Source organism: Mugil cephalus, chromosome 18, assembly GCF_022458985.1.
Source record: "Mugil cephalus isolate CIBA_MC_2020 chromosome 18, CIBA_Mcephalus_1.1, whole genome shotgun sequence".
Classification (NCBI taxonomy): Eukaryota; Metazoa; Chordata; class Actinopteri; order Mugiliformes; family Mugilidae; genus Mugil; species Mugil cephalus.
The window spans coordinates 17,547,244-17,563,138 of record NC_061787.1 but is presented as its reverse complement, the minus strand read 5'-3'; the positions used below and the strand labels follow the sequence as shown (position 1 = coordinate 17,563,138).

Sequence of the window (15,895 nt, the reverse complement as noted above, 5' to 3'; positions counted from 1 at the left end):
ACGACACTCCTTGAGCAATCCTCAGCAGGATGCACAAACATGAAGAACAGCACAAGGTGTTGACCTGGCCTCAAAAATTCACTAGATCCCAAACTGATCGAGTATCTGTGGGATGTACTGGAACAAGCTGATCCACAGAGGCCCCTCCCCTCAACCCATAGGCCCCAAAGGCCCCCATTAGCAACATTCTGTTGCCAGACACCACAGGACACCCTCAGAAGGCCCATGTCCATTGTCTGATGAGTCACAACTGTTTTGGAGGCACAACGGAGACCTACACAATACTAGGAAGGTGGTCATAATGTTGTGCCTGATTAGCCACATCTGTAGGTGAAGGTTAGCACCACACAGCGTTCAACTGTGTTGCACTTTTGGTCCTAGCATTGTGTGAATGAATGGATAGACGTGTCATTGTGTACCAATAGACCAAAAGTGCTTTTTTATAAATACGATTTACAAGCAGGCCCCTCCCCACATACCCCAGGACAAACAGGATCCACTGCCAATGTCCCGGTTTGGACATTTTAGATCAGCCCTCAGAGGTCATGTGTCTTTATGGGTCAGTGCTGTTTTGGCAGCACAAGGAAGACCTGCACAACATTAAGACAGGTGGTTTTCGTGTTGCGTTCAGCGACCAAACCTGATATGACATGTTAAAATGCTGTCACATCAATCTTGTTACCAGGTGAATGAGTTACATTTAAAACAGTGCATGGATATTGTTGCTCCCTGTCCTCTGTAAATCTTTTACACCAGCAACTCTGGTGCTCTCTCGCCCTTCTTCTCTCTCCCTGCCAGGTGTGTATCCATGTGAGTGTGTGGCCTCTGCAGCCAAGTTTCTCTTCTCTCCACAGAGCCCACAACCCCTCATGTGTCTACAAGACAGATGTGCAAACCAGATGTTCTTTCACCAAGGAGGAAGGGCTGCACACAGACTGCCGTATTTGTCTCTGTGTTTTCCTCGTATTTTACGGAGGTGCAGCTACAGTTTGAATACAACTGTCCAAGAGCTGTTATAGTAAATTGTAAAACGCACTCTATTTTTAAGTCTGGTCATGTTTTCTAAGAACGTTGCTGCTTCTTCTTCCCAGCTTTTAGGGTAGGGAAGTCAAGGGCTTTAATACCTTAAGATTACACAGTGTGACTGTTAAAGCCCATCACAGTTCCTTGCACAAACTCCATCAAGGCTCTCTAAAATTCTACAATAAATGTGCACGGATGTTTTATTCATCAGCAGCCCAGTAACTATTTTTATAACAAAGCAAAAACAAAAGTGCTAGCAATGCGGACGAATGTCATCTTCATCCATCCACTCCCCTTATTCCAATAACCTCTGCGGAGCGAGCCGGGCGAGGATTACCCACCAGCTTCCAGTCTAATTTCAGAGATGTGAGAGTCACTCTGGGTATAACGTGGGATTCATTCGAGAGTCATCTAAATGTTGAGCCAAGTCACACTGGTACAGGAAAATTAGGATAGAATAGAGTCACGCATATTAAAAATTAATCTCTGCTTAAAAAGAGCGCCTGTCATCTCAGGTAAAACTGGTCAGGGACAACGTGAATAGTCAAACTGGGTGTACTGTCACAGATGCTGAGATGTGGTAATGGAGAAACTGATCATTCACTCTGTTAATTTTAGAAAATACTGAATGTTTCTTAGTGAGTTATGTTTGGTTGTAACAGAAATCTTGATGTTATTATTACAGCATGTACAGTCACATGTACATGTGCTTGTGGTTAAAGTCGTGAGAACTGCTGGTCAGCAACTATTGTCAAGAGGCTGTTGAGGTTGATGATTTAGCGAGGTAATGACTAGCTGACTATAGGTAACACAAATAGACAAAAAAAAAAACAAAAAAAAAACATGAAGCTGTTGGGAATATCATATCACCACAGTAACTCTAACCCTAACCCTAAGCCCTAACCCTAACCCTAACCCTTAATAACTTCAGCCCAAAACATGATGCACACACAAAAAACAGCATTGTTCATGGTTCTGAAACGGTCGACTAGAGACAGGGGCTCTTTAGATATCCTACTGAATCCCGAAATATACATAATATTTGCATACAGAGCACAAAACTGAGATGACATCCGGAGAGCTGGCTAGAGACACATTTTAAATCCAGGTGTGAAAAGTGCCTTTAAATGTAATTCTCAGCAGCTAAAAAATGTAACCTGCCAGTTTCATAGTTGGCACACTCACATGAGAGGGGAATCAATATCCTCAGTAAGAAAACATCATAGGGTTTGAAATTCTGAGAGAAAAGAAAAAGAATTGAAGATCACAAGCACAAGTAAGTCCTCAAAAGTAGTTTGAGAGTGTTTCCCTGGAGCGAGGACAAGGATTCGTATTTGCATACCCCCATTCACCAAGCCACTGCGAGCCAATGAAAATATTTCCCCCTTCCAGCATAAAGAAAGGAACTTGCCAACTTGCCTCGTCCAAATGTCTTTAAATTATAAATGACTTAATGAATAGATGGCTTAATTTTCTTAGCTGCTTAATTCAGCTTAGTACGGCAGTACAAAAGAACACTCGAGTAGAGATAACGTATGTGCTGGTGACTATTTCTTTTCTCATTTTCATTTTATTCCTAGGGTCATATTTTTTTTTCTCAAAAGAACTGAACACGCCGAATTATTAACAGTTCATAGACGTATAGACACATTTTGTAAGACGGAGCCTTCATTAAAGTGATACTTTTGTTAGGATATTGGCCAATCACCAACTGCCACTGGGACCACATAGATGATTTTGCTCATCACGAGGAGATAAGCTGGGAAATGGACAGCCGGTTCAACAAAAGTTGAAGCAGCAGCTGATAGTTGGGATACTAATGTACTGCAGTTTAAAAGACCTTAATTTCACAAGCTGCTATATTTCATATACCGTTCTCTGGAAGAGTCTCTTGACCTGTTTGCTTTGAAAGGGGAAGTTCAAAAGGCAAGAGCTCTTCTTTAATTCATCATAAAAGACTGCCTTAAAGTGGCTTAAAGTGATGGTCCTTTCTTTTCAGATGACGCGATTATTCTGTAGGAATTCGAACCAATATTCCCATTTTAAGGCTGATCACAAATCAACGAATATGTTTCCCTGTCTTTATGTGCTTTTCCCTTTGACACATTTTAGACTACGGCTACATGACCCCGTCGCCTCATGAACCCATCACGCCCGTCAGGAGCCAACCAAACTCTGTCTCTGCTCAAGGCTACAATTTCTAATTAAACCTCCTGGGGACTTCTTGAGGGCAGCAGCAGGGCTGTCAGCAGACTGCAGACACTTCCACAGCCCTGCAAGCAATGGGCTGAGAGCCCTATCAAAGTAATGAACCCCAGGCCAGACTTTTAACCCCTCGTAAAGTCGGCACGCTGGGGCTTTTTCGCCTTAATGAGAGGAAGCGATTAAACTGCTGGGTCATGCTGCCGACTTCAGCCTCACCTTAAGAATGTTGAAGTAAGAAAAGCTGCAAATGTGGCGTCAGACTGTTTATTAGCGCTTGTAATGATAGGATAACCATCTGCTAATGAGACTCAAGATGAGATCTAAAAAGCCAGTGAAACTTCTGTTAACCATGACGGGATATTTTAGACGAAAACAATCCAAAACTTGGCTTCTGTATCAATACCAGTCAGGCTTGTGTAAATCTTCACTGAAATGGACACAAAAATATTTATAATGGATAAAGTGCTCTAAGTTCCATAAGCTCCACACAAAGGGAAGAGTGGGCACAAAAGCACATTTGACTAATTCAGCGCACTCTTCGGGGACAGCTGGCATGCACAGCGAGGGTGGATGCAGGCTGTCGTTACCAAAAAAAGCCTCCATCTCCGTCTGCCTTACCTTTCCGAAATCCCTGACGTCAAAGAGGTCGAAGGCTTCGAACAGCTCGCTTTTCTTCATCCCGAATACCTCGCTGCACGCCATCAGGAACGTCCTGATGTTCTTCAAGCACAGGAACTGTGTTGGGAAAGACAGAAAATGTTCATGAGTGAGCGAGCCGCCATGGAAACATACAATCGGTATCACAAACGCAGACAAGGAGCTCGTTCCCGGTCTCATCTTCTATAACTGCTTGGGGGGCTGGAGCCTATCCCAGCTGTCAGGTCGCCAGTCTATCACAAGGCTAACACAGACAACCAGTCATACTAACACCTACAGTCATTTTAGAATCACCAATGAACCCAACAAGCACGTCTTTGGACGGTGGGAACTGGAGTACCAGTGAAAACCCACGCAGGCACACTGAGAGGCCCCAGTTGACCTGGGCTCGAACCCGGAACCTTCTTTCCACTGTGCCGCCCACGGGTAAGGATATGAACCGTAATCATATTTCATTTTCATTTTCAAATGGCTTCATGTGGGCCACTGCTGACACCACTCAAAGGATTCAGATGCTGATGCTTTTCTGCTCTGCCTGCGAGGTTTCACTCCGGCAACCGAGGACACGCTGTAGAACCACAGCTCTAAAAGATGGATGAATCAGTGTTTATGAGCGCCATGAGGGCATCTTGTTTCATTAATGTGATGCGTTTCCTGTTGAAACAGGGCAGGGGGCTGGTGTGTAATTAGAAAAGGATAATTCTTCAGAGCAGAGATAAAGGCTCATTTAATGCTACTGATAAAGTAGGACGTCAAGTTTGACTGATAGCGAATTTGACTGAATTACCTCCATCAGCTGCTGGTTGACATAAAATAACAGGTGCAAGTAAAATATATATTGTTATTACACAGTGAATGTACTACCCGCAGTAGTTAGCTATAATAAAGAAGGGTAATGTACACCACGGTAAAATGAAAACAAAAAGACCAGGGAAGCTAATTTTCATACACTTTGACCTTTATTAAGGCTGAGGCAGCACCTTGAGACATGAAATCAAACAAATCAATAACTCTACTAACGAACAAGGTCATATACTGAGGATGTTTTTTGCTTCATCTGCAACTTAATTCTCCTCCTCATGTCCTAATGTGGCTCAGTCCAGAAACTACTGGTTAAAATTTAATATATATATATAAACACACACACACATAGCAGAAAACATCAACGGGGCCGGAAGTTTTACAAAAGTTTTCTGAGGTGGTTAACACTGACCTGTGAAAGGGAAGGTGTCAACATGCTGTAGTTAGCCAACATGCTGCAGTTAGCCAACATGGTTCTCAGTACTGCTTGGCTTCGTGTAAATGACTCTGATAGAAGAAAATAGTCTGTTTGGCCGCATAACGTTTGGCCACAGTAGTGGAACTGGGTTTTACCGATGACCTCATCTCTAAATGCATTGTAAATGTGTTCATGTCACACCCTAACTTTGCTTCTTGTTTTTTTCTTTTTTTTACCCAGGGTGTCTGTCCGGAGTGGCTGCTATTTCAATCTATCAGTCACACACTGCAAAACGACAAGGAAGTAGAACTGTGAGCATGTCTATTCTGGTATACAGGTTACAAAATCAACAAGTAGAGATGTCCCGATCAAGTTTTTTTGCTCCTCAATCAAATACCAACCTTTTATTATCCAGTATCAGACGATCTGAGTCCTGATCCAATCTTAAATATACTAAATGTCCACCTTGTAGATACATAAAGACCCCTAGATCACTGTGTAACTGTATTAAGTCCAATAAATGGGCTGTCAAAACTCAGGAGACAGCAGCTCATGCCTCAGCTTCAGAAAACTAGTGTTCTACGGACTGGTCTAAGGCCAAGACCCTCACTGGAATATTTTTCTACTTGACACTGTATTGGAGAAAAATATTTTCTTCCATTAAACTCACTGTTTTCACTGTTTCAGTGCAGCCTGAGTATACTCAGCATTGTTTTGTTTTTTTGGTGACAAATAAAGATAGCAGTATTGTCACACCAAACATCCATAATATCCATAATTTATAAATTACTGTCTGCCTGACTTCATTTTCAAGAGAAAAGTACTTCAACACAGCAGACAGGTTATGTCATAGGATAGTGGTTCCTCTTCTTCTACTTCTTTGTTCTTTTTGGCAGGTTTGAGGCAAGGCAACGAAGAGGAATAAGACACTTTGACGGTACAAGGATGTGGTTTTGGTTTATGCCAGACTTAAAATAAATAACTGCAAAAGACCAGGCTTAGCTGAAGCCCAATACCAACGCAGTCATTAAAAAAAAAAAAAAAAAAAAAATGTCTGGACTGGCGCAGATACTGATCTCTCGACATCTCTAACAAGTCGTCATAGCCTCCACAGACTCACTGTGCAAGACCAGCTGTACGGTTGTGGCTTGTGCATTTGTGTAGCGGAGTATTTTAGTCACAGACAAGTGGGTACACTGTCCTGTTGTATTGTTGTATTGTTGAGTGGGAGTAAGTGCAGTTAAAGATGCAACAAACAGGCATTTGAAAGGCCATCAGCACGATGTGTCAGAAAAATTCCAGAAAGACCACAAAAAAAACAAAATGTATTTTTTTATTTCCTTCCAAAACTCAGAATGACAATGACACTTACTGCTGGTATCTAATCTATTTCAAATCCTCTCCAGAGATATGCTTCCATATCACTATGACTTGTCACCATCGCCTTCTTCTTTTTCGTCTTGGGTAACAGGTTAAAAGGGAAATGGATTTCATTAGCCATTTCCTGTTTCGTAACCAGAGCACAAGCTTTGCTGTATTGCTAATATGTGAAGTCCGTGCTCATACATTTGACTATAATTACATTTGACGATTTGCTTGATTTCAGAAAACAGAGCTCAGGAAATGAGGGCAAAGTGGACCGATTTTTTTCTTTTTCTCTTTTCGCTGTTATGCATGGCACACCTTTGCCCTTATGGCGGGGAACAAAAACTGACATGCCTGCCCAGCGCATGCCCATGCATCAAATATAAAATGCCTCCCCACTCCAATTGAATTAGGCTTTACAGATGGGTTCACAAGAGGGAGAAAAGCCCCCCCAGCCAGCGAGCTCCAGATAAGAGTAAAGCAGAAAGCCAGCAATGGGTGAATAATATTGAATGTTTACACTTGTACACATCACTTTCTTTTATCAGACAAGCACATCTTGTCTGCCCGGAGTCTCTGGAGTGTCCCGGAGGACCTCAGAATATTATCAGAGGGAAGCAGCTTCACAGAGCACATATGAAAGACAGTGTTTCAGCTGCACTGAGCCGAAGACATTGGTGGGGGGATTGCACTAACAAGTGTGGAGCAGAATGAGGCAACGGCTAACCGTCGCAGCTGGCTGCTTTTCTTCTGTTTTAGTGAGTGGCCTAATGCATGACTTTGTTATACATGCACAGATACAACATGAATGCATCGCGTGCACAAAGTCATTCTGATGAATTAACATTTAAACGCATGTCAAATGTTTTTTGTTCTGGATAAAAATAAGGAATGATATTTTAAAATTCAATCGAGAACACTACGAATTCTACTCTATCTGTAGCATACGGCGAAATGGAAGTTGTGAGCCGGTGGTTACAACATTTCCCATGCTGCAACCACAAGTATACAGAAAATGCTTGGCCTTTAACTTCAAGAGGGAACATCACCCCCAAGTTGATTGAATTAAGTGGTTTTCAATAGTGAACCGATATTTTCACATTTTGGGAAAATGCCTTCTTTGGCTTTCTTGGTGAGAGTTATGCTGCCTTTAAATGGAAATCTTGGTCTCACGATTGCAACATGGGAAGGCATGAATACAAAACTATAGGGCTACTAAGAGGTAGATGTTAACTGCAGAAAGAAGCTTGAATAACGGCGGCTTAGGCCTTGATCAATTTCACAATTTAAAGTTCCTTGTACCTCCAAAACAGTTGTGACTCAACAGTGAAGGGACATTCTGGTAAAAGTCTGGTAACACCATGTTGTTATTGGGGGGCCCTTGGGTCCTGTTGGTTGAGGGAAGGGGTCTCTGTGGATCATCCCACAGATACTTTATCTGTTTGGGATCTAGTGAATTTGGAGGCCAGGTCAACACCTTGTACTCATGTAGTGCTGGGAATGGCTGTTGCCATCAAGGAGTGTCATTGCTATGGGGTGGGGGTGCCTATTCCTATTCTGGTCTAGGGGAGTGGTTCATGTCAAAATTGCATCCACTTGAATGCCAGGTCCGAACATGGTATTGTCACAGGATGGTCTGTGTTATCTACTTTTCCTGTCAGTGGTCATAATGTTGTGGTTGACTGATGTATGTAAAGTAATGAAGGGTAGGGGACACAGTGTAGTACATGTGTGGGACACAGCCAGTCCTTACTGAACGTTCTTGTTTGTGTTTCAAGTTTAGGATCAGCCTGAAAAACTAGTCAGGCTCTAAGTGATCCAATTCAATTCCGCATCCAATTCAGACACAACCGATAATGTTAGCGCACCTAATCTTGTATTTTAAGAAAACCAAGAAGCCACTTCACCGTGTTGAATAAGGAATTAGGGACACACTGGGCTGAAATGTCTGATGCTGAAGCTCCAAGAACACACTGACAAGGTCTGAATAAAAGTGCATAGTTTATACAAAAAAAAAAAAAAAAAAACATGGTATGGGGGTTTAAAATCCCACCAGTGCATTTCATTCCTGAGCCCATCCATGTGGAATATGAGGCACACAAAAAATAAAAGAAATCTTGTAAGACAAGCTGTCTCGCTACTGTGTTTTTGATACGAGCCTGACCGTGCTCTGGATCCACAATAAGTATTCGGTTTCTGCTTATGTATTCCTCCATACAAGTCAAAGCTCCATAGCAACAAGCTGGAGCCGTTTATGGTCCCTGTGTGTATTGTGGTGCTTAATGAAATCTTGCTCTCTCATATGATGTACGCACAGCCACATGCAGTTTTGGCCATATCACTGCTTAAACCTCGTTGGGCCTCAATTAATGACAATAAGACAAATGCAGAGGGAATCGAAGCCCAAGAAAGAATCAGATCTGGTCGTTAAAAGCTCCCTGTGTATCCCGTACGTGCACTAAAAGCAGCGTGAGAGAGTAAAGGGGAAATGACAAAGGGGAAACCATGAAACGCGCGGGACATAATGCGTACTAATGACTCCATCACGTTCAAACCTCCGGTGTGAATTACGTCATGCGCACGCCTGATGTGCGGAGATCTTTCGAGACTCTTAAGTTGTGAGCCAAGCGGTCAGGTCACATCCATGTCATGTCGGAGCTTTTGTCAGCTGTGTAGCCAGGAAATGGGAGGTTGGAAGGCAGGCGATGGTCTGCTGACACTAGCAAAAACACTGCTCTCTCTCACTCCAGACAGGAGGGCAGCCAGGCCAGACGCTGGTCATCTTATTTATCTTCATAGAATATTGTCGACACAAAGCAGTGGTCAACAGCTTTTCATTCGAGCAATAGACCGTGGTAATGCATTGAAAGGTGTTCTTAACTGAGTGCAGGGTGTTGGTGTACAGCTGCACGGGACTGAAAAAACAGTCACAATGGGTGCACATGGACTTTCCGGTCACTTTTTCCAGTCGCTCATGACTCTGAATATGCCCTGCTAGTTAGTGATGACTGCTTTATCACCTCTTTATCTTACCACGATTCCGGTAAGTGACTGCTTTTTTTTTCAGCAGTGTGGCTCACTGGTGAACACTCACTTTATGTGAGCAGAGGATTGGCAGGGAAGTTGTCTGTGCATCCAGGACATGCTGTAGCTACGTAGGTATGAATTCTCCCATTCAGTAATGTGAAGAAATTGTGGATTATGAGAATATTGAATTGGAATTAAATCTTCACAACTCATTTTATATTAACAAAAGGAAATCAAATTACGTGAGAAAAGGGCCATTCCTGCTGACAAACCCACGGCATTTTCACCCTGCTCGCGTTTTAGCATCTCTCAGCTAATTGTTTTGGTTTCACAGCCTTTCATGACCTTCCTGATGTGTCTCTTATCAAGCTGAACTCCAGATGCTGAAGCCAGCTGTTTTAAAAACAGACGGTCTGATAAATCCAGTACATGCTGCTTCAAGTTAAGTAACAAGCTGCTGAGAATAGCTGCTAAAATATACGTTCCTCACGAGTAGGTGGAGACCAAAGCAGTGCTCAAAGGAGAGCAGTTATTGGGTTTCTTCTGTATGATGGTCAAAAACACAATTTAAAGATATGCCACGCCCAGAATTCTGCATGTGTACATAGGAAATTGCTTGCTAAGTTTGCAATATTAGTAGGGCTGGGCTGTATGACCGGCATTTTTCTAAATTCTGACAGTAATCAGGGGTTCACAACATTTGGTGGTAGACTGACAGAGGATGGACTATTTTATTGTCATGATGAAAAAATATTGAATTTAAGTTAAATAGCATGGCCATGTGTTAGCACTGCAACTTTAGCCCAACAATACTTTCAAAAGATGTTTTTTTGGTCAACGTTGCTTTTTTAAAAAAAGATAAATAAAATATCCCACACATTTCTGTTTCTTCCATGTCTTCGTGGTCATCTTGTTCTGCTGCTTAATTTTCGGACCTTTCTGTCTTGCATGTTAAGAAGCGCTACACTGAAAATAATCTGGCCTGAAACAGTGTCTTTCAAATACACCAGTATGCTGGTACTAAAATTTCATATCATAATGAAAAAAAAAATACCTGTATTTGGTATGAACCAGTATACCGTCCAGCCCTAAATATTAGCTTTCTATGGTGATAGCACATTAAGCTTCTTACATACTCTGCAAGAACACCAAAATTTGTTCTCTCTCCCAGTTTGTTTGTTTGCAGATGACTAGAGGCTCTAGCAAATACACATTTCTTCTGTGTCCAGAAGCGCAATTTTAAAAGAGATCACTGTCCACGCTGAAACACGACAGGATACCTTCACAAAGTGACAACATCAACATACATAATGGTCAATAACAACCAATTTCATTCATCGGCTTCACCGACATTTACAGCGAACAAAGACAGGAAGAACTGAAGCTGACAAAAAAAAAAAAAACATCCGGATATTTCCTTGCCCACACTACAGGCGCAGCATCTACACAACACAAAGGCTAAACACATCGCTCCCCATGCCTCTCTGTTCCTTTTATGTTGTGACAATGAGGCAATAAGGGGAAACCTTGTACCTCCCCCACAACACCAATAAGTGTCTCAGAAGCCATTTTCCATTAAATCCTGGTTTTAACCCCAGTGACCCCACACATATACACAAAGCCTATCCCATCCCCCCACCAGATAGGGGAATTGAATTAGTGTTACTGTGTGAGATATGAAACCTCTTGGCTCTGGCAAAACAGGTCACGTAGCAGTAGACTGCCTCAAAAGAAGGATGGAAAGAGTGAGACCTCTCTGACCTGTGTAGGTGTCCATCCACTGACATCAGTCACCTGACACGTCAGCGTGATATTTGTGGACACATCTTAGGTGTAGCGCCCTGAACAATTGTGCATCTTCTTGCCAAAACATACAGGCATAACATTATGACCAACTTCCTAATTTTGTGTAGGTCTCCCTTGTGCCTTCAAAACCGTTGTGACTCATCAGAGAGTGGACATGGCTCTTCTGAGGGTGTCCTGTGGTGTTTGGTAACAGGATGTTGTTAGTGGGGGCCTTTGGGTCCTATGGGTTGAGGGGAGGGGTCTAAGGAGTTGATGGCCGCTGCCATCAAGGAGTGTCATTGCTATGTGGTGGGAGTGTCTGGTCTGGTCTGGTCTGGGTGGGTGGTACATGTCCAATGGTTTCCCAGCAGAACAATGAATTATCACGAGATGGTCAATGCTGTTTACTTCTTCTTCTTCTGTTGGTTGGCTTTAATGTTGTACCCGATCATTTTTTATTATTATTATTTGGCCCTATGCCTTGTCGCCATCCGCTATATGTGCCGTGTTATTTACATGTACGCAGTCATAAATGTTCTTAATCTACTACACATGAGGTGCTGTCTTTATTTCGATTCGAGTCTTCATTACATAACTAAGGACCATCCCATTTCCAAGAGATGACAGTCATTCACCATTTCCAGCCTGACTCAGTCAGCACAGGATGCCTTACACATACTGGAACTGTCCCTTCTGGAAAAGACAAGGGGTCAATAGTCTCCTGGTGAGGGAAGGTGTTATCCATGTCAACACACCAACACACAAATGGACCACGTACACAAAAGCTATATTCAGTCATTCGTTCATTTCCAGTACTGTTTTAGACAGTCTTAACATTAGCTTTCTGCAGAGCTTCATACAGCAGTGTTACCCGCTTCTCCTGGTTGCAGGTTTCCACTACAATGGGTTTGACAGAAAAAGACTGCACACACACCGCTGCTGGCTATGACCATGGTTTGTGGCTGAACTGTAGGTTAGTATTATCTAGATATGCATCTACTACTCCCTGTTAGTCTTTCAGACAGCATCTTGACATTTACGTTAAGTTAAAAAAAGAAGGCATAATGGCAGTTATCATCTGTGAATGTTGTACGTACGGTATTTGGAAGGTGTCCTCAGATGCGAGAACGCCCCATCGACAAAATGTCAGCTATAATGATTATGGTGATTGTTTGCCAGTAAATATAATAGATAGTATTGACTTTCTAAGAGCTTTCAGAGCACTCAACAGTGATTAACTGATGCCTCCACGCCAAAACTCAGTACCATAATAAATATTGATTGTGAGAACATTCTCCACCGCTGAATATGTCCTAATAAAATCAGCATATACATTACCTATAGTTTAATGTGCACTGGAGCACAGCCTTTACTGGCTGGCTGTGGTTCAGGCTTGTTACCTTGGTGACGGAAAGAAAGGTCAGCTCGCTCGGCGCACGTGTGCGTGCACGAGTGCGCCGCAACATCCCTGCAAGTACCTGAGTCGACGTTGTTGTACATGAAGCTGCACACAAACGTGCGCATTATCACGATGACGCGGTGGAACGGACTGGCGCGACCGCCCGACGCCGCGCTGGAATGGCAGACAGGAAGCTGGGGAGCCTTGCACCGACATGGCAAGCATGGCTGCAGCGACGCAGTGGGAACACCCTGACAGGTGCAATCCTTCCCTCAGAATGAATCAACGAGGGCAGCAGAGCTACAGCAAGGCAGGGACGGTCACCCTGGGACTCAGCTGCGTGTGAACACTGGCATACTAAGAGCCCGCAATCTGTAGCATGCACGATACTAGTATGCAAATTGTGTGTAGCAGAGAAGACGCATACACCAATCAGGCATAACATTATGACTGCCTTCCTAATATTGTGTAGGTCTCCCATGTGCCTCCAAAACAGTTGTGACTCATCAGAGAATGGACATGGGTCTTCTGAGGGTGTCCTGTGGTGTCTCGTAACAGGATGTTTTTTAGTGGGGGGCCTTTGAGTGCTATGGGTTGAGGGGAGGGGCTAGGGTCAAACTTTTTTCAGATCATACGCAGACATCTTTATCCCTATATGCAGCATCAAGTGAAGTAGCTGTAGAGTGCATAAAACTCAACACCAGCTTATTATCTCCACAAAAAAAGGATAATGGAAGATTTCAGGTATCACCTCGGTACCGTAATGGCTTTATCACGTAATATGAAAAAGAATTGGTAACTATTTCAAACTATTTCAAAAAAAAACTTCCACTAGCGGAGAAAGTGTAGGCAATGCGAATAACTTCAGTGGACTTCCTTATTAGTAGAGTACACTACCATAACGTATGCTGTCAAAGGTATGAGGTAAACATTCACATTCACAAAAGTGCGGCAGTGGAGAAGCAGAGTGCGATCAGATGGGCAAGTCTAATTTTAACGCATTGCTCTTGGTGGTTCGCTTATCTATGTCTTTGTGGCTTGTTATCAAGTAACTTATGTCTCAGTTGCTCTGACAATCCCACAATAAGCCTCTTTAATTACACTGGAAATCAATAAAGCATTTTCATGCAACATTTAGCGCACTTTCTTCTTTTCATAACAGTTCGTTTTACACAGAATAACAATCGGCTGTTTGTTGAACCTTCTTGCCTCATTGTACGAGCACCAGAGAAGAAAATGAAGACGTCCTCCTCTCTCTGCGTTTCTCATTCTCCCACACTCTCTCTGCCTAACGGCTCCGGGAGTGAAGAGCGGCCTCAGAGCCTTTGAAGCCTGCAGCACGGAGCGCTGCTGCTTTGTGAGGTCGCCTTTTCTCTTCTTTCGCTTCTCATCACAGAACCTCGGGTTTGAGTTGATCAAATATACATATGTACCATGTATAATGGAATGGCGTTCTCTAAGCGTGCGATGTGTACAAATGTAATACACCTGCCGAGGGACCCGGGAGTCAAATTCAGGCCATTTGAGGCAGCGCACCTCCTGAAAACCTGTTGAAATATACCAGGGGAAAAGAGAGGAATTTAATAATATTACGTCATTTTGTATCACATTTACTGATGAGTATTTCATAAAAGTGTTACGTCTTCATGGCATATCCTCTGTATTTGGGGAGGGACCTGAAGTGTTTCTGTGTATCAGTATGCTTCTCTGAACAACTTTGTGTTTCTTAAAGGTTGTTAAAATTAGACCCAACTCACAGTCTTTCTGTCACTTTCACTTTCCATAAATGAAGAACGGGCCTCAGAAATCATTGAAGACGACCATGTGAAAGGCAAAGTGGGTTAGTTTTTTTTTTTTCTCACTGTGTGAATAGAGAGGTGGCTTTTCTCTTCACTGTCTCTGACATCTCGGTGCTTTGGTCTGAGCTTGATCGAGGGCATGCTTAGTTTCACTTCCTTCCTCTATTCCATTTCCTGATTTCCTGTGCATGTCGAGGCTCACGGCTGATCTGTGTGAAAGGCTCTGAGCAGATGTGTCATGGAAAACGAGGCGACTGCCCTGCTTAACGAGTTATGGATTTTAATTTCTATCAAATTCGGTGATTATGCGCCTTTAAACCCCAGCGCAAACATGGCTCTGGGTGCTCAAGCAGTTGCGTGTGTGTTTTCGAATGTGTTGTCTTTCACACTAGGTGGTTTTTTAGCACTTTTCTTGTGGCATTATTGCGAAAGAGAACACCAATACCACTACACAAGTGCCCTGCCGCCTATTCACACCCGAAGGGTCGGAAACGCGTTTATTTCAGCAGAACGCAACAAGTTTCACAGAAGGATGGAAAGACTGCACAGTCTCTTGGTTGCGGCATGACAAGCAATCCATAGTTCCTCTTAAGGCTAAGCTCCTGATTTCCAGTCAGTGAGAGCAGCACCAACTACTGATTATGTGGCGTTTTTCTCTGTAATGAATGAATTATATGATGATAAACTGGGTGCCGGTGGAAACATTCCAGCTGCAAACACAACAGTCTCGCTCTTCAGACAAAGTTACAAGTACTATTAGGGCATCTGCTCTTTTCCTGAATCCAACCGATCTCTTGGGAATCCATTTGATGCATTTAGGGATATTTCAGAAATAGTTTCAGACACAATATTTATATTTAGAGGTATTTCCTCTGCGTGGCACATCCTGCATGTGGCGCTGCTTTTATGCAGCTGTCCTCTGTCGTCATACTTTCAAAATCAGCTTTCGGGGCCTGATCATGGTCTCAGATTTGCAGCTTCTGTCACATTCGTGGATCCCCCTCACACGTGGGCTAATCTCGCTGCGCAGTCTCGACCGGGTTTGCATTGCTAGAGAGACTTCCGACGAACGGATGAAGGAAATGCAATTCGCTTTGAAAACATATCAGATCAGTTCATTCATGTGGATTGATCTGAATCTGCGTGTAGAGTCTGTAAGGCCAATTAATATGTCTGGACAAACAAAGTAAAAACTTATTTGAAAGTCTGAGTGTCAAGTGGCTGACAATGTAACTGCCTATATCTCTAGGACGGGGTCTTCAAAGTTTTTTCAGGCCAAGAACCCCCAAACTCATTATATGTGTTCTATATTAAACTCGGCCTAGTTCTATTTATAAATATACATTATTATTATCATTCATATTAAGTTATTCCACAGACCCACTATTGAAGACCTATGCTCAGGAAGATATGGGC

At 42.9% G+C, this 15,895-nt stretch overlaps 1 protein-coding gene across 2 annotated transcripts in view; it reads right to left on the bottom strand.

The window, feature by feature from the left end:
* LOC124995643 (guanine nucleotide exchange factor VAV3) overlaps window positions 1-15,895 on the bottom strand; it is an 84,496-nt gene that overhangs the window by 65,106 nt on the left and 3,495 nt on the right. For both annotated transcript variants that reach the window (XM_047568158.1, XM_047568159.1), the window contains exon 2: window positions 3,847-3,963. In XM_047568158.1, the coding sequence (XP_047424114.1) occupies window positions 3,847-3,963 (117 nt within the window). The remainder of the gene's footprint in view (window positions 1-3,846; window positions 3,964-15,895) is intronic.